The sequence below is a fragment of the Musca domestica genome, unplaced genomic scaffold, assembly GCF_030504385.1.
Source record: "Musca domestica strain aabys unplaced genomic scaffold, Musca_domestica.polishedcontigs.V.1.1 1, whole genome shotgun sequence".
Lineage (NCBI taxonomy): Eukaryota > Metazoa > Arthropoda > Insecta > Diptera > Muscidae > Musca > Musca domestica.
The window spans coordinates 24739409-24760866 of NW_026712114.1; the positions used below are offsets into that span (position 1 = coordinate 24739409).

The 21458-nt window shown below is 35.4% G+C and overlaps 2 protein-coding genes across 4 annotated transcripts; one reads left to right on the forward strand and one right to left on the reverse strand.

The window, feature by feature from the left end:
• Window positions 1-1459: 1459 nt before the first annotated feature.
• On the forward strand, window positions 1460-5784 carry LOC101898786 (rhodanese domain-containing protein CG4456). 2 transcript variants are annotated; one of them, XM_011294726.3, is made up of 4 exons: window positions 1460-1601; window positions 1667-1810; window positions 5416-5575; window positions 5636-5784. In XM_011294726.3, exons 2-4 carry the CDS (start codon window positions 1690-1692, stop codon window positions 5688-5690), a joined length of 336 nt encoding a protein of 111 aa, XP_011293028.1. In that variant the 5' UTR covers window positions 1460-1601; window positions 1667-1689; the 3' UTR covers window positions 5691-5784. The 2 variants fall into 2 exon arrangements, with proteins under 2 accessions (XP_011293028.1, XP_005184769.1); XM_005184712.4 differs by having other exon boundaries at window positions 1577-1810.
• A 6-nt stretch (window positions 5785-5790) lies between these two features.
• Window positions 5791-21235, reverse strand: LOC101900608 (DNA polymerase theta). Of its 2 annotated transcripts, XM_011294728.3 has the most exons (15): window positions 19861-21208; window positions 18937-19807; window positions 18737-18883; window positions 18567-18679; window positions 18391-18504; window positions 17959-18229; window positions 17584-17872; window positions 14540-17519; window positions 14366-14475; window positions 14198-14295; window positions 13963-14144; window positions 13729-13892; window positions 13122-13577; window positions 12940-13052; window positions 5791-6101 (listed from the first exon to the last, which is right to left on the reverse strand). In XM_011294728.3, exons 1-15 carry the CDS (start codon window positions 21064-21066, stop codon window positions 5791-5793), a joined length of 7425 nt encoding a protein of 2474 aa, XP_011293030.1. In that variant the 5' UTR covers window positions 21067-21208. The 2 variants fall into 2 exon arrangements, 1 of the variants encoding a protein (XP_011293030.1); XR_002194685.2 differs by lacking the exons at window positions 5791-6101; window positions 12940-13052; window positions 13122-13577; window positions 13729-13892 and having other exon boundaries at window positions 14093-14144; window positions 14371-14475; window positions 19861-21235.
• Window positions 21236-21458: the final 223 nt, after the last annotated feature.

Consider the following 21458-nt stretch of genomic DNA (forward strand, 5'->3'; position numbering starts at 1 on the left):
ATAGATTTATCCCTTCTAGGGATAAAGTACTCACAAGGAACTCCTTGTGCCGACAATTCCATTGAAAAATTTGGCTAAAATCATCAAAATACCGAATATCGAGAGGTGCCGTCATGTGGGAGCTATACGATATCGTGGACCGATATAGATAACTCTCTTTCAGGGGATAAAGTACTCACAAGGAACTCCTTGTGCCGACAATTCCATTGAAAAATGTGGCTATACCGAATATCGGAAGGTGCCGTCATGTGGGGGCTATACGATATCGTCGACCGATATAGATAACTCTCTTTCAGGGGATAAAGTACTCAGAAAGAACTCCGTGTTTAGAATTTCAGACAATTCCATTGAAAAATGTGGCTAAAATCACTTAAATGCCGAATATCGAAGGGTGGAAGGGGTACCGTTTTATGGGTCTACACGATATCGTCGACCGATAAGGTCAAAATTTTAGCTTCCTATCTTAATTGGTTTTTAATGTAGCGTGATTACAGCAGACGGACGGGCGGACAGGGCGAAATCGACTCGACTCGAAACAAAAATATATGGTGTAATAATATATGGTGTTACAACAAAAATTGCATATATTTGTGAAAGTGTATACTACCTTGACCGATTTTTCCTCTATAATAATTAAACAAATTGCAAAACCAGTACTTTCTTGCAGTTTTCAAAAAAAAGTATATATGTTGTTTTATTCGTCCTATGAAATTTGCTGTTGATTCTTATTGTTTCTAAAAATCGAAATCGATCCCAGTTTTGGTATAGCCCCTAGATATAGTCCTTATATTACGGTCGACATTTTGAGTTTAAAATATGTTATAATCCTATTGTCGTAATACTCGGAAGGAGAGCAATTAAACATATTTCCAAAGACTTTCATTCCTTTTTTATTTGATCCATTGCAAATTGGAGCCCAACAGAAAATCTTAGTTTCCTATAAATTTCGATGGCTGAATATTGTCAAAATCTTCCAAATACCTGAAATCGGCTGGAACCATTATACAGGTACTATACGAAACAGATGAACCGACTTTAACTTTAGTCTGTACTAAGTTTACGTGCTCAATGATATCCAAAATTCTAAATGTCGGTGCAGTTAAATGGGCATATATCAGCATGGAATTAAAGCCAATTTCACTGACAAACATTTCCAAATCGGCGTTGAATTTGAGCTAATCAAGAATATATCGTTTGTACAGTCTTAAATGGTGGAGGGTACAAAAGAATATCTAAAAATTGAAGTCTTCTTTTAATGATTTAAGTCGGCTGGCCTCTTTGTAAAAAGCCTTCTGTGTATCTGCACCATTAATTTTTTTTAACAAATTCAGATTTGTTTGCTATTTTTTTTAGTAATTGAATGAATGTATGGCTGGTTGTTAGTTTTCCCCATGCGCTTCACATTCTTCTTTAATAAATTTCTTATATTGAAAAGTCCAATATGTTTGTTTTATACCGAACTAAAAAAAAGTACAATAGTACGAGTTTTCCATATCTGATTATGTTCTGCTCTTCCACTTCTTCACATACTTATTTCCTTCCCTATCGAGAATTTAACATTTATCGTTGTAGGTGTTGGTGTATTAACTCTGTTACCCAGGGCGATTAGTGCTGGTCAAAATTTAATTGATGGTCTTAATCATAGTAAGAATTTTTCCACTTTCAGTTTATTCATAACTTTCAAGCACAATGGCCACATACGAAGAGGTTAAAGATGTTCCCAATCATCCAGAGGTCTACTTGATCGATGTAAGAAATAAAGATGAAGTAGCTTCAACTGGTGCCTTACCGGCTAGCATTAACATTCCATGTAAGTAGAAGAAGAATAAAAACAAAATAAAATGTAAAGAAAAAATTGGGGAAATAAATGCCGGCAATAATTTGCAAAAGAAAAAAAAAACAAACACTGCCTTTACACGGTGACATTTTTTAACCATGCCATTTTTTTTTGTTGGTAAAAGGTGTAGAGAGACAAGGATAGAAGAAAAAATGGCACGATAAGCCACCGCACAGGGTTACATGCCATTTTCTTTGCATTTCTCTTTTTGCTTCTTCCGAATTTTTTATGATTTTGACATTTCATATCGTTTCTTAATTGTAATTTTGATGCGTTTCTTTTATTGTGATGTGATGTTTTTAGTGATTGAATTATATAGTGAATTATATGAAAATTAATTGGAAGTATTAAAAAGTAAAAAAAGAAAGTTAAAATAAAAGTTAATAATGCAAAATTTAACACCTCAATAACTTTTTCCATCATTTCTTCTTTAGATTCGCACATTTAATTTTAAATCACTTCTTTATAAATATCTGTTATAAACAATTAGTTCTATACGAAATACTGAATAAAATAAAATGTCAGAAAAAATGCCAAGCACTATTATCGTAAAATGCCACAGTGTAAAGGCGCGAAGATTTACGCTGAAATTTTAAAAGAGAATTGATAAAAATGCCAGCTAAAAATTGCACCGTGTAAAGGCAGTGAAAATGAAGTAAATAATGATGCTTGTGGCATTCGATAAAAAAAAACAGTGGAAAAGTTTTTGGTTTTTTGAAAACAAATTGAAGTGATTTAAGTTGTGCGTAGTTCTATTTCACATGAAACAGGTTTTGTTTATTATGCCAGAACATGCAAAAATGACTGATGGAAAGATGAAACAAGCTGTTACTTCATTGCAGCTATAAAAAGGGCATGGTTCGAAGAGATAACAGGATCATTCATTTGATGAGCCAAGAAAAGATTTTTGCGATAACCGATTTTTCCTTTATAACATCGAAAAGTCCAAATCTAGTAGATCCAGGTTCTAAAACAGAACATTTATTTTTTGTCTCCATTTTTCGGTTGAAACTCGAATTTTTCAACAACATATTCCTTATCTAATAGCCAAACTTATGGAATATTTCTATTTGGCATACGTCATGTTATCATGGGAATTGCAACCATACCATATCACCTATCCAAAGAATAGGTTTTTTTTATTGTTGGAACATATCCTTAATTTAATCGAGAAATGATTTAATTATTGATTTCATGAGACATTGGTTTATTGTTTCATAATTTTAGGGGAAGTCACATTAAATTTTGGTTATCAAGAAATGAGTCATAGTTTTTAATTACACATTCGAAATTGAGTGTACAAAACCTTTAAAAGAACTTTTTTTTTTGATATTTTTTTTTTTATCATAAATTTGAAGAAAAACACAATGTTAATTTTTTTGCCAAATGTTTTTCTAGATCGTCAGAATGCGAACCACAAAATAACAGCAATTTCTATTGAAACAAGCCAAAAAGTATAAGGTTTAGTTTATTCGATCTAGATATCGCGAGTATCATAACGTCTATATATTCTTGATCATGGGAAAATTCTAAGCCGATTAAGCCATGTCCATCTGTTGAAATTACTGTAGCTAAAACTGCATGTGACAGAAAGCTACTATTTTGCAAAGAGTTGTATGTTGTCTGAAGGCAGGTCAAGATTGATGATGAGCTATATCGGTCAATGTTTTCATATGGTCCCGTTTTAATTGTACCTCCCATATTCTGAGTTAGATAATTTTAAGCTTCAGTTTCTCGCGAAAAAACTTACAATTAGGTATGTGGAGTTCATAATGAAGTTTATATAAGAGAATGGGTTCTACCTTCTGTGCAAAACATTTTCTATACAGGGTGAGATAAAAAACTGCAACAAAGTTTAATTTTAACATTTTTTTTAATTTTATTGAATGAAAGCAAAAAATGTCGGAATAAGTTCAAATTTTTAGAATAAGTTCAAATTTGTTCGAATTGGTCACATTTGGCACGAATTATGGCCTTCAGACGGCAAAAGCAACCTTGCTTTCCAAAATACTCCAGACACAATAGTTCAAGGGATTGGTATCCGGAGATTTTGATAGCCATTGTGCGCTGGAAATGAAACTAGGAACCTTATTTTGTAACCAATCTTGGGTGGCGCGTGCTGAGTGCGTTGGTGCAGAGTCCTATTGGAATGTTATTACACCCTCCAGAATATTTTCGCGATAATATTCGAATGCCACGGTCGATTAATACGAGCGGAGAGCGACCATCGGCTGTTATGATGGCCCACAACATCACAAGTGGCTTAGAAATGAAAGCGGTCTAAAGTTGGTTGTAGTTTTTTCATCTCACCCTATATAGGCGTATGTTTCCCTACAGCCCTCATATTCTTGTACCTTCCCATATTCGGTATTTTGATTATTTTAAAAAGTTAGACCTCTTCAAGAGATATGACGGCCTGGAACATTCTTACAATGGTTTCATTGCTTGTGTAAACTAAAAAAACTCTACAGGTCGCACTTCTGGGTTATAACGAAATTTTTATTTTTAATGAAAAAAATAAAGCCGATTGGTATAAAAATGTGGCTGAGTCTTCAATATACAAACAATTATGCCATTTTCAAGTCATTTAAAAGCCTGGATGCACAAGCAATTGGCACTGCGATGGTTATGTTTATAACAAAAAATGAGTTCTTAAAACGACGTCTTTAGAGATTCAATTCCAAATAAACAAGTTTTTTTGTGACACGTCATATTTAAATATATTTTAATTCTCGCATGATTCTTCAGATATATGATATTCCTTTAAAATTAAAATATTTTTACCATAAGAGCCGAAAGTAATTACGTTTTCCATTTCTTTGGGATTGTATGATGTCATATTTGTAAATATTACGTGGTATTAATTGACCTTCATTAATCCCTTAAATGTTTTTAACATTAAATTTATTACCCTGTTTCAACATTCTTGGTTACAAACAATTCAACACGTCATTACCAAAAGGACATTAACATCTAGAACTTGACCTTCGCTGTGTTGCCTAGTGATAGTAAATGGTATAAAACAACCTTCCACTGACCTTCGTTTTTATTTTGTTTTCAGGAAGTTTTTGTTACATTCCACAATTCTATGTTAACGTTAGAGCTTTTTTCCGGGTTAACCTTCGTTATGAAGATTTATTTGAGATATATACAATGGAATTGACAGATTTAAAACGACTGGGTCTTCTATATCTATTTAATCGTGAACGTACTATTAAACTCCTTTATGAGGGTTTCTTCTACGTTGGACTTGGTAATTGAAATCCACTGATTTTACCATATGCGGTAAAATGTAAACGTATTTAACCTTCGTTTTCATACATTTTAATTACTCAACAACAAGTTTGTTACAATAAATCAATGAAATCGATTCAAATTAAATGGAAAACAAAACGCCTTGCATGAGCTGCTTTGAATATTAATGAAGGTCATTCATGTGAATTTTTTTTTATTACTATACACATACTTTATGATTACAAGAGGCTATCTAGTTTGTGTAAATATATTTTATAATTTGCTTTTTGTTTGATATCTGTGATAATATAAATATAAGTTTATAAATTTATCCCATTTTCCAGTGCCCGAATTGGAGGATGCCTTTAAGATGTCTGAAAATGACTTTAAGACCAACTTCAACCGTGATAAGCCTACCGAAGAAACCGTATTGATTTTCAGCTGCTTGAAAGGAGGCAGAGCCCAAAAGGCTGCTGACAAAGCTTTAGAAAAGGGCTTTAAAAAGTATGAAAACAAAACGCACTTACATGTATATGTTTATTAATTTTTTTTTTACAATTACAGTGCCAAACCATATCCCGGCTCGTGGACCGAGTGGGCACAAAAGGAAGGTCTATAAACTCAATCATATCGTAAAAATGTAATGTCATATCATTCCTGGTTCATGTCTTAATATCAATCAAATAAATAAAAAAATCTAAAAACAATAAAAATGAGTGTTACAATTTTACCTCTTTTAGATTACCCCAACTTTTGCCAATTTTTAATTTAACCTTAAGTGGTACATTTAATTTTACACAATTCTCCATGGTTATGCTAAGAACTTTGGCAATTTTCTTTGCCTTATCTTCGGGTACTTCAAATATCAGTTCATCGTGCAAATGTAAAACCAGACGTACTGCATCAGCTTCAATGCCCAATTTTGAGCGATATTTTGTGATATTCTTTTCCATTTTCAAAATGGCACTCTTGGCAATGTCAGCCGCTGATCCTTGTATGGTGGAGTTTACTGCTTGTCTTTCAGCCTGGCCTAGGAGGAAGGAATCAAAGAAAGTTTTGTATAATTTTAATATAGTTAAAATAGGTTGTATTTCATCCGATATTTAAAAATAGATTGATTTTTTTTGTACAACCAATTTCTTTTAAAATATGGCCAATCATCCAGAGATCTACTTGATCGATGTAAGGAATAAAGATGAAGTAGCTTCAACTGATGCCATACCGGCTAACTTTAACATTCCATGTAAGTAGAAGAGGAATAAAAACAAAATAAAATGTAAAGTAAAAATTGGGGGAATGAATGCCGGCAATAATTTGCGAAAGAACAAAACAAAATGAAGTAAATGATGATGCTTGTGGCATTCAATAAAAAAAAAAACAGTGGAAAAGTTTTTGGTTTTTGAAAACAAACTGAAGTTATTTAAGTTATGCGTAGTTCTATTTCACATGAAACAGGTTTTGTTAATTATGTCAGAACATGTAAATATGACTGATTGAAGATAAAGAAGAGACAATCTGTTACTTTAATGCTGATACGAAAAGGCCATAGTTCAAAGCGGTTAACAGGATCATTCATTTGATGTTACTCCGATAACCGATTCTTATACCCTATATCGTCATTCTGTTTTTAACTCATCGAAATAAATTTTGCACCGATCTCTCTTTTGTCTGCAGGTCTACGATATCGTATATCCCTCATATAATTGTACCTCCCGATATTGCGTTTTTATGATTTTAGTCACATTTTTCAATGGAATTGTCTGAAGTTCTACACAAGGAGTTCTTGGTGAGTACTTTACCCCCTGAAAAAGAATGGCCTATATAGGTCCACGATTTCGTATATTCCCATATAACTGTACTTACCGATATCCGGTATTTTGATGATTTTAGCCTCATTTTATAATGGATTTGGCTTAAAATCCACACAAGGATTTCCTCTGAGTACTTAACCCACTGAAAGAGAATTGTCTACATAGGTACACGATATCATATATCTATATTTTCATGGAATATATATATTTTCAATAGAATTGTCTTAAATTCTGCACAAGGAGTTCTTGGTGAGTACTTTACTCCCTGGAAGAGAATTTTCTATATAGGTCTACGTTTTAGTATAGCACCCATAAAACGTGATATTCGGTACTTCCAAGATTTTCGCAACATTATTCACCGGAATTGCGTTAAATTTCGTATTTGAAGTTCGTAATGGGTACTACAACCTATGACGGAAAATTGTCTATGCAGGTCCACGTCTTAGTGTAGCCCCCATACAGCGGTACCTCCCCTTATTTGCTATTTTGATGATATTAGCGACATTATTCACCGGAATTGTTTCGAATTTGAAGTTCAAAATCGCTACTACAGCATATGACAAAAAATTACTTTTCCAGCACCACGTCCTCATATAGCATCCACATTATGGTTTTCATTTGATCGGTAATTTCGACGATTTTTTTTTTAAATTTTCAAGTTTCTTCCGAATGATGGACGGCCCGGCCGAACTTAGCTTTTTTTTAATTATTATTTTTAACATTGAAAAATTTAGCAAAATCAGTAGGTTTGTAGCATTTCTTTTTATCACCAATTTCTCTTTGAAACTCGAATTTTTATTAATAATAATTTTTTTTGTAAAACAAAATTCTTAAAAAATATGGCCTGTAATTCTTACAGGATACAGTCCGATTTGATAATTTTTTTTTAATTTTTTTAGGTTTATATAGAGGAGTACATATGTTGTCGGTTAATGATAAAAAGTTCACAGTGCAAAGTATTGACTGATCTACAGGGTAAGATGAAAAAACTGCAACAGCTGTTAAAATTATTCCAGTGACAGCTCATTATATTGTTTACAAGCGTACAAAAGCATTTTGGTGGGAATTTTCCAGAAAAAAAGGTATTTGTGATGAAGTTTAAGCGTGATAGTAACATTTCTTTATATTTGGCAGAAAACCACAAGTGGCTATCGTTAGGGCACACCAGCATTTAAATGTGAATAAATATTTTTTGTCTCGTACCATCGCTCGTTACCGGGATACTGGTAACGTAGGCCGACGTCAAGGAAGTGGACGGAAGAAAACAGCAACATCAGCAGAAATGGTTTAAAAAGTAAAGAAGCGACTTGATCGAAACTCGCGTCGCAATGGGCGAAAAATGACTTGTGAGCTGAACATACCGCAATATTCCATCCGGCAAACATTGATAAATTAGTAAAGCCATTGACATTCCAAAAGTACAAGAACTTACACCGCAACAGAAAGAAAATAGACTCAAAAGAGATAAAGAGTTGCTTCGCTTGGCCGAAAGCGGTGAACTTCCGAATTTGGTTTTCTCCGATGAGAAAAAATTCGTTTTCCAGCAGCTTTTAAACAAACAAAAATGATCGTGTTTACTTGCCAAAGAGATCAGCTGAAAATGTGCACCTTCGGTTGGCCACCAGAACTCAAGCGCCGGCCATAGTGATGGTGTGGGCCACCATATTATCGCGAAAATATTCTGGAGGGTATATTGGGCATGCCAACATTTTGGCCGCAGACCATGGACATTTCAACAGGAATTAGCACCATCGCACTTAGCACGCGCCACCCATGAATGGTTACAAAATGCGGTTATTCCAGCGCACAATGGCCACCAAAATCTCCGAATCCCAATCTGTTGGACTATTGTATCTTGAGTATTTTGGAAAGCAAGGTTGGCACTTAAAAATACCAAAGTGTCGATCATCTCAAGCAAGCGCTTCGACGGGAATGGGCCAAAATACACATTCGGGCAGCGTGTGACGGTTTCATTGGCGTTTTAAAGGCCATAATTCGTGCCAAAGGTGACCAATTTGAACAAATTTAAACATATTCTAAAATTTGATGCTATTTTCGACACTTTTTGCTTTCATTTCATTTATTTACCTTACAAAGAAATATAAATAAGCCCACAGGGCCCATAACTTATATTATCTATCTACAATACCCTAACATAATACAAATTCAATGATTAATTCAAACTTAACAAATAACATATTAAACCTAATAATTTATCTTAATAATTCACGAGAAGCTCGAACCCTACACCTCGATTCACCATCACCAACTAAACAATAGTCTAGTAGAGCAGTGAAAAAGTGTATCAGAAACGAGCTAAAAATAAGAGAGAACTATTTTATTACTCACAAAACAGAGTATAAATAGTAACTCACATTATACCCTACAAATAAAATTAAGAAGATAATATAGTGGCTCCCCAGCCCAAACAAAAAGAAAAGCAAAAAAGAAAAACCCATAATAAACCGACGCAACCACTACAAAAACATAGCCTACATATTTAGGCGAAGGTATTCAATTACTTTAACCCTAAACAGATAATTGGTATGGGCAAAAGTACGTAAGGCCAAAGGAAGCTGATTCCACAATCTCACCGCCCTAACCACAAATGATCTCTCACCAATGGAGGACGAAAACCTGGGACACAACAATTGAGGATTTCGAGATGATCCACAAAACACAAAGTTGTCACGAAGAGGCGAGTCAAAATTGCACATAACACTGTAATGAAATTGAAGAATACGAAGATCAACGTAGCTGCTAAATGGCAATCCCAGGAGATCATTAACAAAACAAGAAACATGATCACCACGACGCAAACCATACACATAACGAACAATCGAATTTACCGCCCTACGGACACGTTGCATTTGAGAAGAAGTAGTACCGGAGACTACCTCTAGACAATAATTTACCTGCGATAGCAGCAAGGATACAACCACTCTCTTCCTAACATGACAAGGCAAATAAGCATTAAGACAATACAGCCTCCGCAGCTGAAACCTTATGCGACAAAGCAAGGAATCAATGTGTCTCTTAAAGTCCAACTTCCGATCAATTATAATACCAAGACATTTCATTTCATCAACAAATTTCACTAACACAGATCCCACAGTAATATTAAGAGAACCACCATTACCATGATCATTGAACAGCATAGCTTTAGTTTTATTCATTCAATAAAACTTAAAAAAAATGATATTAGATATTATCTAGACAGTAGGTTTAGATACCATCTATACAGAATGACACACCGTCTCAAAGCTTTAAAAAGATCAAGTCAAAAAGTCTTGATCTTTATTCTTCCAACGCAAAAAAAAAGAAAAATCTAAATTTGTCCCCAAATGTGCAAATTATCAATTGAAAAAACAAATATTTAAGATTCTCCCATTCCACGAACGGCAATTTGACAAAAATTGTTAATTGGTCGTGCTTGCAGCTAACAATAGGTTAGGGTAAATAGATCGCTATAAAAATACGTGGGGTAGCAGAAATGACCTTTAATCGTTAAAACGTGTGACCAAATTAGAATGACTCAACTCATCATTGCTTATCTATTCGATCAACAAACTTACGCACATTTGTAACACAAATCAGCCAATCTTTGTGTGACTTCATAAACCAAAATTTGAGGGGTAAAATGTATTGTTATTTTTTATACAGTGAAGTGGGAAATAATGATAGCGATGTTTGTTTGCTTTTCATATCTTGTATTCTACCTTTCTTCAACACCAGCTGAAAAAAGTGTTTGTCGGATTGTGAAATATTAAATAGAAACAAACACGTACTACAAATTGTACACCCAAATTACTATGGGTCATACAACCACATAAAAAGGTGGAATGGAAAATTCCACATCTTTCGTCGTGTTCAATAACAGGGGGACAAATTGAATGATTAATAACTAATTCAATTTTGCCCTTAGAGCTTTTGCTTGAAAAGCTTTATGAAAATCTTTAATAAAAAGCGACACGAAATTGTTTTAAGTCGACCTACTGGTCTATTGAGAAATTTGAGAAAAGAGAATAGAGAAAAGAAAGAAACCGATTGGGAAAATAATAAATTGTAAGCCACGAGTAAGAATTTATCGTGAAGTCTTTAGCCGATTTTATCTGCTGGTTTTGTGTTAGAGAATGAATACAGATCCTAACTCTCTAATTGATGAGAGTTGGACAATGACAGAGTCCCATGGTTAAACTGTCTCAGGTTCCTCCTTATCCTGCCAGAGCTAAAAGTAATAGGTATCATCGCCAGTCCACTTAAAAGTCGTGGCTGTTATGTTAAAATGACCTATGATGTTTTAGGTCAGGTTTCACTATGGAGATGAGCTAAGTTGTTCTCTTTCCGGAGATTAAAGGCCAAATATTTAAGAACATTACATCTCCTATCATTTCGCCAGTTTTGTTGAAATCTCCCGGAGTAATGTTCATGGATGAAAGAAGATGTCCAAGAGTTACACCGAGTTCTCGACTTCAATTTTAATTGATTTGGATCCTCGTCTTGAGAATTCATCTGCCGTTTGTTACCTAAAATATTACAATAGCCAGGAACCCAACAGAGCTGGATGGACAACCCAGCATTTTTCAAGGATTTCCTACACTTCAAAACAGCCAAAGATTGTACAAGAATTTAAAGCCTTCAGGGCCGCTTAACTATAGAAGTATATAGTTACCGGACCCTTAACCATATATTTGCACACAGATGTATGGTTTTTTAATGACAAAGATTTCGGTCTGGAATGTACTACAGTCATTGCTAACCATGTAGGGTTTACGCATATTAAGGGCATCACAGAAGACCACAGAACCCGTACGCCATTCCCTCTTAAAACTATCAGTATAGACAACTATACCGTATAAAAGTGGAAAACGTGTCCAGATGTTCTGTCAAGTATTTGGATTGACTTTTCCTCTTATACATTCCACACGACCTAAGATCGCAGAGTGTCAAAAGGATTGACTGCACCATTGTTTAAGTTTTCTGAGTCGAAGGACTCGCCTGATTGCCTGTTCCTCTTCGCGAAGTCTTAAGAAAAGTAATGCACCTTGCATTAGATCTGAAATTGTGTGCATGAATTTCCCCGCGATCAATAGAACCACATCGTCAGCATAGGCAATGTCTTTTGTTCCAGTGTTTTCGAGATCCATATGTGTGCCATTAATGACTATCTACCATAATATTGGTGATAGGACACTCTGTTCCCCTGGTGGTCGATCTCCTAATTGGACATCTCCCCAATGTGCGAATTAATAAATTTGCTGATGAACATGGCATAGTTCCATTCTACGAATAGGTAGTGTACATCAAGTTTTGAAAGAGAGTGACATTGTTAAAGGCTTCCTCGATATCGAAACTAGCTGCCAAAGTGAAGAGAGAACCATTAATATTTTTCCCGATGTGATCCATGACATCATCGAAATGGTCTATCATTCTTCTAGATCTAGTGCTGACAGATGCATTTGAAAGTACAAAGTATGAGAAAAATTTAAATTTATTTTACATTTGCGTGGAAGGTACCGGAAGAAGTAGGCTGACGATATACAAAGAAGAATTGGGCGATATACAAAGTTTGCATGAAATCGGATTCTTTCAGTGAGATATGGAACTTTTACAATTTTTACCATTTATATGGATGCCAGAAAAAGATTACCCATCTCCGTCTGAACCGAATCGGATACTTCTTTTTTAATCCATTATAGGGGCACCCATCGTTGTTTGGACCGAATCGAAGACTACCTTCTTATACATCTTCGTTTGGAACGAATATTCTTTTTTATCAATTATAGGAATATCATAATGAGAAAGAGTCTACCATTACTGATCATCTTTGTTCGGACGGAATCAGATACTTCGAGCATTATCGTACGCACCTTCCAGACAGACATAAAGACATTTTTGCCGTATCAAATGATATTCACTCTATGTAGCCATACGGCTGGTATAAAATTCAAATATAAACCTGGTTTTTGTCTCTTCGATTTTCACTTATAATAGGGCGAGCTATTAAAAACAAGACACTTCTCACAAGTAGTGAGCATTTGCAGATTGATTACTTACTTTTCTGTGATGATTCTCCACTATTTATGTGTTCCAAATATCTCCGCCTTCCTGTGATCGTTTCAATATAACCATTATTTCTGGCAAATTTAACTACTTTATCGATATAAGTCCTGTAAGAGCGCAAAGACACCATAAATCACTTAGATAATCAAACAAAAACACCTACAACCCTTACTAACCTTATTCCCGGGTAGGCTGCATGAAATTGTTCTGATACAAAATTAGCTTCTTGTTCGGTACATTTAAGACCCTCAGCTAATGCTCGCATACCCATGCCATAGACAATGCCATAACAAATTTGCTTTGTACCATTACGTAGCTGTTCGGTCACACTCTGCTCAGATATTTTATTCCATCGTGCAGCTATGGCCACAAAAACATCTTTTTCCGAATTCATTACTTTCATCAATGCTGAATCCTGTGATAGATGTGCTAAAATTCTCATTTCGAGCTGACAAAAATCAGACGAAATTAGGCAACGTTTCGTGTCCAGTGGATAAAAAGCACCACGACAAGAAATCGTAAATTTCTCCGAACCAATTTCCACATCAAAATCTTTGGCAACATTTTGTAGATTTGGTTCGGTCATTGATATGCGGCCCGTTGAAGTATACGTTATACTTTGGCCGTGAATTCTATTAAGAGAAATAAGATGAAACAATAAATAAAAATAAACTAGAGTTAAGTGTAAGAGAGACTAATAAATCCTCCATTTTTTTCTTCATCAACAAAAATGGTTTTTTCGAGATTTTTTATGAGTACGACCAAGTTACTTGGATAAATTACCTATCATCTTGAACACATTTCAGTAAGGGCTGTATATTCTTAGTTAATGTAACGCTAATTTTTCGATATGTAATTATCATTTGGGATATGGGTGTATCGATCTTCTCCAATATCTGTTTTGAGGTACTAACTCGACCATTAGTCTTGCGATGTAGACCCAAGACCTAATCATAGAAAAGAATTTGAGACACATAACTTTTTAAATATAATTTTAATTATCGTTTCAACACCTACCCTTGCCACCGCCGACGATGATCCCAAATTAAATTTTGATCCATGTAATTCATAGATTTTGGTTTCCAGTCTCTTCATGGCATCTACCATTTGTTGAAACAATTTATGTAGGGCTTCAGAACATGTTGGAAAGCCAACATCTTCCATATTGCAAAGGGAGATTTGCAAGGGCATTTCAAGCTCTGAAAACAAGATTCTATTAAACTGTATCTTTTTTAGAAGTGTTTTTAAATACCCTTAAAGAATTTGTGTAGCTGTCCCGTTCCAATGCGTTCCAAATTTTCAATTTGTCCCTTGATAATGTGTACACTTACACAACTCTCAATTGAACACCTACGACGAGGAAAATTTAATCAGTAACACAATATTGAATTTCAAATTATTATTCCATGAATAACATTACCTAACCTTAGCTAATATAGCACTATCTGAATCCAAGCCATAGCTGTAATATCCTCTACCACTGCCACACAAATTCACCAATGCCGAACATTCTGGGGAAAATTGTTGGGCCTAAACCAAAAGGAGTCAAAACTTTAATATTCGAATTATAATTCTTTTTGCGAAGCAGCCTTACCAAACTATGTAAATTATGCATCTTATCCGGCTGCAATAACCAATTGGCCACTTTAGGATCTTCCAAGGACACAGCAATCTCTCCCAAATCTTTTAAGAGCTTACGCAATATCTTAAATTGTTCTTTGGCATCGTAAACAATTAGACAGTGATCTTGGGAACGTAACAGCATCCGAAGATATTTACATTTTACCTCCGCCGTAAGACCTTTGCATGTTCCCTCCGCCTGCATATTCATATAGTATACCAAATTCTCAGATACACAGAAACCTATGCCAGCTAGATAATTTGTATCATCAATTTGAAAGTCAATATTCTGCATTGGCTTTTCACTATCTCTGTCAGCAGCTACCACTTGGTTAAGCAATAGATTTGCTCCTATTATGGGTTTACGCTTAGCAGTCTGTTGTTGAATACCCAAGCAAAAACCCAAACGTTTATTGTTCATAAATTCTTTGAAGGCGCCCTTGAAAAGTTGCTGGTCACCACATATATCAATGATATCTATGGACTTGAATGAAGAACAGTCCGGCTCCACTTTGGAGCAGCTTAAAATATGCGATGCATTCAAATGCATTGGATTTTTCATTAGAGAATTTTCCATTGAAAAATCCGATAACTCTATATTACTAGCTGAACTTGATTCCTGGGCAACTCCACCTGGAGGAGATGTAGATTTTGTAGAAGGCTCTTTTGTAGTGATTTCTAATACTTCCGGTTTATGAAGCTTCTTTTCAACCCCCCGCCCAGGTTCAGGTGTTACTCTGCCATGTAGTTCCGGCGTAACTCTACTCTTTTTTGTCATGGGACTTTGGGCTCTCTGTGTTGCCCTCAATGATCTGAGAAATCTTGAAGCATGTGGTGAATGTGTTTTATTTGTATTTACATCCTCACAAAGCTGCTGTGAACTGGGTATTTCATCCTCTGGAGATTGATTTAAAATTTCCTTGTCTCCTTGGCAATTTTCTACTTGCTTAATTGCTTCATTAATTCCAGTATTGAATACAAATGACTCTTCCATGTCATCGTTAAATAATTCACCAGGACTTTTGATTAATGTTTTGTTGGGTTTTTTACTTGGTGGCGGGGTTGCAACACTGGAAGACGTTTGATAGTCAATTCTTGTGGAACTGATTATCTGATTTCTTGGACTTCTTCTCAGAGCTTTCGTATTGCTAGTTCCAGAGTTCGTATTGCTAGTTCCAGTCTGCGGTTTTTGATGGGATGATCTTGGCGAAATTGTATTCGGGGTTTTGAATACTTCTTTGGATTTGATGGTGTTAGAGGTTCCATTGTTTTTCTTTTTATTAAGACTATCAGAATTCAAAATCTGTTGCGGATTTGCTTCTCTTTTTTCTTTATTATTTTCAGGCCTTCTGTCGTCTTTATCGGTACCTATTTTTTCCACAATATTTGATGTCGTTTTGGAAGACGTTCCAGATCCATTTTCTAAAGTGTTTCCAAGCTTTCCCTCCTTATTTGGTGTACTTTCCTTCCGATTGTCTGGTTTCTCTTTTTCTAGCTCTTGTTCGCGTTTCTTAGCCCATTCTTGCCTTTTCATCTCCGATAATTGTTTAGCCCTTAATAATCGTTGAGCTTTTTTACTGGTACTCGGTTTTTCACCATCATCCGGGCCATTATTTTTTCCTTCTCCATCGCTTTTTCTTAATTTGGGAGGAGTAACATCGGTATTTATCTCTGGCATTTTTTCAGATGATTTACGTTTTTCATTTAGTGTTTTTGTTTCGGATCTGAGTTTTGTAGATATATCATCACCATTCTCGGCAGACATCTGTTCAGCAGATTTGCGATGTCCATTAAGTTTTTTAGGTCCAGGTGATATTATCTCAGGAATCTTCAATATTTCTACATCTTTCGATTTTAAATCTACAGATATTGAATTGTTCGATTTTGAGTCTACTTGCATGGCCATCTTATTGGATTTAAACTCGTTTAGATACGATGATTTCGTTTCTGTTTTCTCAACGGATGGTCTTTTGGAAGCAGTAGTTGTCGGTGCTAACGGCGTTTCGGCATTTTGTCCCCTAGGTTCTTGTGTTTCCTTCCTTTCTTCCTGTAAAGATTTCACTTCTTGCCTTGCATTGAAATTTAGATTTTCCTTTATTTTATGGTCCTTATTTTCATTTTTTCTGGAATTTCTTTTTTCTGTTGACTTTGATATTTCACTTTTTCCAATGGATTCTATAGTGTTTTTAGCTTTAGAATCAACTACGTTCTTCCGAGCTTTATGGTTATTATCTTTTCTGTTTACATTATTTTCTTCCTGTTCACCTTTAGGAATATTAGCATCTTTGGTTTCCCCATTAATGTCACCATTTTGTTTTCCCTTTCCATTGAATTTATTTTCTTCATAAGACATATGCAATTCACTCTCATTTTGCGATGCAGGATTCTCATCCAAATTGTCCTTTGGTTGAGACCAATTAATATTGCCAACACCTATTTCGTATTGTACAAATCTGCGAGCCTCCTGTACCAATAACTTGGCAGCCTCCGCCACAGTTATACCCGCCTTTCCAGTTATATAGAAATTACGGGCCTCATTTCTCTGGGCCGCCTCTAAAGCATTTTCATTGTCATGCTGTTTGGCAGAATCGAAACTTAAGGCATTATACAAAATCTTTTCCACACTCAAAACATCGGCATTTGCCAGATCTACCAAAGATGTTATTCCAGCATCGAACAAGGCTCTGGCTCTTTTATGGTTCAAATCGGGAATACGCATTAAATCAATGAGGTCACGATGTACACCAAAATACAAACGTTCTTTAAACTGCGATACAATCAAACTTAATGTATCCCATTGCAGGGAATTGCAAAAGGATGTAACAATACCGGCAAATGTTGAAGCCATTTGTTGCAAACTCTGTAACATGCCACGGGAGCATTTATACTTTGAGGCCACTGTGTTAATGGGCACTTCGTTTACCAATTCCTGCAGTGCCAGGGCTGTGTAAAATCTGCCAAGTAAATACATCATTTTAAAGAAATTAATACTTCATATATTCCTTTCTTCGATTTTACCTCTTGTGTATTTGCATTAGTTTGTAGTCCAATTTAGATTGGCCACGCATTGCCCTCACCAAAAAAGATTCTTTAATACCAACCAATTCCCCGACTTTTTTCATTGCTGGTGTTAGTTTTTCAAATAGATCCAAAAAGAATAGCCAATCTAAATCTTGCAATTGATAGCAAACAGAATATGGTGTTACCAAATACACGGCATGTAGTTCTGACTCTAGGACAAAACATCTTCTTGATTTTTGTAATTCAGCAAAGAGGATTAAACCATCAGTGGGTGGCATTGACGATGCTATGTAAATAAATTATTGAAAAAGAGAAGAGAAAAAAATATATATTATTTTTGCTTATAAATTCATTAAAGTGGCATAACATTACCCAAACAAGCCATTCCCAATCTTGTGGCCACATAACACTGTTCATTAGTTTCTTCATTGTTTTGTAGACGCACAAACTCATACTCCACTAGAAAATCCAAAGCCCCACTTATAAACTCATCTTGTAACGATTCCTTGCTATCCTCGCTCTGCTCATTAGCCAATTGTTTTTGAGTACTTAGAAGAGTGCACTTGACAAAGTTATAAATATCTTCCTTGGTTGTGGCCACACCAGAGGATATAACTTCTAATAGAGCACGTTTTAAATGGGTCTGAAATTTAAGACATTTTTAAAAATATCTTATAAGGATGTATGATGATTAGTAAATTAAACTTTTAGTTTTGTATTAAATTTAAAATAAACTCCTGGAATAGAGGTTTTTCGTTCGAGTTCAATATCATTTTTTCATAGTTAAACAGAAAATTTACTCACACTGCTATCCATTTCCAAGCATGAGTATATCGGTTTCAAATCTGCTGTAACTAAATCTTTTCCCACACGAGCATTGCTTTCGGTACATATGAGAATAGATTCGCCCAAAGTGTCCTAGAAATATCCCATTGAAATATTAGAATTCCCTATGCGAACTAAATGAATATCCTTTATACCTTTCCTGTCCTACCAGCCCTTCCAATCATCTGGCGATAAGTCAATGAGCTCATCTGTTTGCCTCCAAAGAGAGGTGAGCGAATTAAAACACGGCGGGCAGGCAAATTTACACCTAAAAACGTATTTTTCAAATGTAATAGTAATGATGAACCATAGCCATTATACTCACCAGAACTTAAGGTACTTGTGGCAACAATTATTTTTAAAGCCCCCGACTTGAAACTTGCCTCAACAATGTCTCTTTCCTCGGTGGTAAGGCCGGCATGGTGGAAAGCACATCCGAATGTAACTGTTTTCTCCAATACATTATCCAAGCCTAAAAAATATAGTTTTTATAATAAATTGAACACTTGTTTTTCAAATACTTACCAGTTGGAATATCTCTGAGTTGTTGTTTTACTTCATCTATTGCTTCCCTATTTAGTTGGGCCTTCAATTTTATACCCCATTCACCACCCTGTTTGCCAATGGCATGTATGGCACCAGCCAATTGTGTGGCCAAGTTTTCACACCAATCTTTCGAGGGACAAAAGACAATAACCGAACATCCTTCTATGATTGTCTCCAGACACAGTTGGGCTATGTGATCCGAATCATTTGGAACCGAGGGAAATGGTTCGCGAACATCCACCGATGGTTCGGTTATAGAACGTATTACTTTTAACTGATTATTGTATATTTTATTTCCAACTTTGATCATTTCATTCAGAGCCACAGGACGAAAATCTGTTATAAATATTTCAGCGTCCAACCACTTTTGTAAAAGTTGAACATTGGCCAATGTGGCAGACATGGTAACTACCTGTATCTGCAGGGCATATTTGCGTGACATATATAGGATCTTGGCCAATAGCAACTCTAGGATATAACCTCGTCCGGGATCGGATATTAAATGCACCTCATCCACAACCACGGTGCCAATTTCATCCAATTTGCCTTGTTCTAGTAATTTATTTACAATTGAATTTGCCTTTTCAATGGTACATATGGCAACATTTATGCTATCAAATCCTCCGGGAGGGGTGTAACCACCGAAAAATCCTTCTACACGATATCCGGCTGCTGTCAACAGATCTTGTAGATAGAACATTTTTTCGCGTACCACAGATATGAAAGGTAATATGAGGAGTACCTTTTTGCTACGTTCCAATACGGTTTTAAGCAATAGAATTTCACTAACTAGGGTTTTTCCTGCCGACGTTGGGGCAGAGTATACCAAATTGCAGTGTTCGAAAAGAATCTATGGGAATATAACGATTACATTTTAGAAAATTATAAACCGTTAATTCTTACCTTGGGGTTGCAAAGACACTGGACTTGCCAGTCAAACATTTGTTTAACCCCCTTACGTTCATATTCCCTGAGAACACTTAATGGCAAATTCCAAGCAGATATGGATTTTAGAGCATCCAAATTATTTGATATTGCCATTTGTGCCTTAGGCTCTTCATGCTTCACAGACGATTCACATTTCTTAATCATTTGGGTTGACTTTGTTTTAGACACTTTTTCAGGTGACTTCCTTTCAACGGGTGGCGATTGTGGTGGAGAATCTTGTGTAAACTTCAATTGGTCAGGGGACATATGACTTAGGCTAATATCATTTTGTGCCACAACAACAGACTGTTCAGATTCTTTGAATATTTTACGACTTGTTTTCAATTCCTTTTCAAGAGTTTCTTTTCTTTGTTCATCGTGATTTTCGACTTCTTGCGGATGACAAAGGAAACTGCTGATTTCATGCAGGACGACTTCAGATTTTTCTTCTTGTAAATTATCATTGGGTATGACAGATAATGGTAAAGAATCTTTCCACATATCAACATCATCGTTGGGATCTTCCGTATCCAATAGGTCTTTTAGGTCTTCAGAGAATATGGGTTTTTCTAATGACTCGCTGCTATCATTATATTCTCCCTCATTTGTGGCATTTAAGTTCTCATCACAACCCAAAGAATCTCTGGAAACATTTTGTAAACTATCCTCATTGCTTTTGCCGCCGGTACATTCCTCTAACTGAAACGATATTTGATTGTCACTTGTGTGGAGTTTTTCCTCATCCTTCTCCTGTACGGGATCTATACAATTGAAAGCTGCTTCTATTTGTGAAACTCTCAAAAACGATTCACTGCCTTCGCTTGTCTTGGCTTTAGAAACATCGTCTGGAATGGAAAAGTCACTACGAAAAAATTCAGAATAATCTGTGTTTTCATCTTTTGGTGCCTTTGGGAGAGTAGTATCGGATTTACTACGCCTAAATTTCCTGTGATATGTGGAGTCAGTGGTCCTTGTATTCGTACGTTGTGTAGCATTACGGGATCGCAAGGAAGCCGAAAATAACGAAGTTTTGTTGTTCGACTTTGGAGACTCGTCTATGACATCCAAACCTCTCTCATTTGGAGCACGATTCTCCTGATCAGCATTCAAGGCATGTTTTGCCTGGCTTTCCAGTTTCATGAAAGTACTATTGCCAAAATCAAACGATTGGGAAAATTCCATATTTATTTTTACTAATTAAAAATTAACTTTTCTTTCAAATTGCAACAAAAAAATAAAAAAAATTGAAATATTTAACAAAAATTAAATAAACAAATGAGCGCGGCAAACGACGTTCCCAATGAAGCAAATGAAAACAATAAAACAGTCAGCTGTTGTTTACTTCTAAATACTGTAACTAGTGACCTCTAATTCAAGCGAACGCTTGAACAACCATGGTAGAATAAATAAGGTAAAGTCATGCAATCATATGTTTACAACTTTTTCAAAATTGTTAATTTGACAATATTTCACTGTCGAAATGGGAATCCTGGGATTCAGGGGAATAATATGAAAGCACTAAAATTATATATTTAAAGAACTATTCTCCGGCAAATATCTAAATTCCAAATATG

Bases quoted from the DNA above. Each gene is read 5' to 3' on its own strand.
- LOC101898786 (XM_011294726.3), top strand. From the start codon at position 1,690: ATGGCCACATACGAAGAGGTTAAAGATGTTCCCAATCATCCAGAGGTC. The intron at 1,811-5,415 runs GTAAGTAGAAGA...CCCATTTTCCAG, and splicing joins GGCTAGCATTAACATTCCAT to TGCCCGAATTGGAGGATGCC. The intron at 5,576-5,635 runs GTATGAAAACAA...TTACAATTACAG, and splicing joins TTAGAAAAGGGCTTTAAAAA to TGCCAAACCATATCCCGGCT.
- LOC101900608 (XM_011294728.3), bottom strand. From the start codon at position 21,066: ATGGAATTTTCCCAATCGTTTGATTTTGGCAATAGTACTTTCATGAAA. The intron at 14,476-14,539 runs GTAAGGCTGCTT...CTTTTGGTTTAG, and splicing joins TGCATAATTTACATAGTTTG to GCCCAACAATTTTCCCCAGA. The intron at 13,578-13,728 runs GTAATTTATCCA...TTCTCTTAATAG, and splicing joins AAATGTGTTCAAGATGATAG to AATTCACGGCCAAAGTATAA.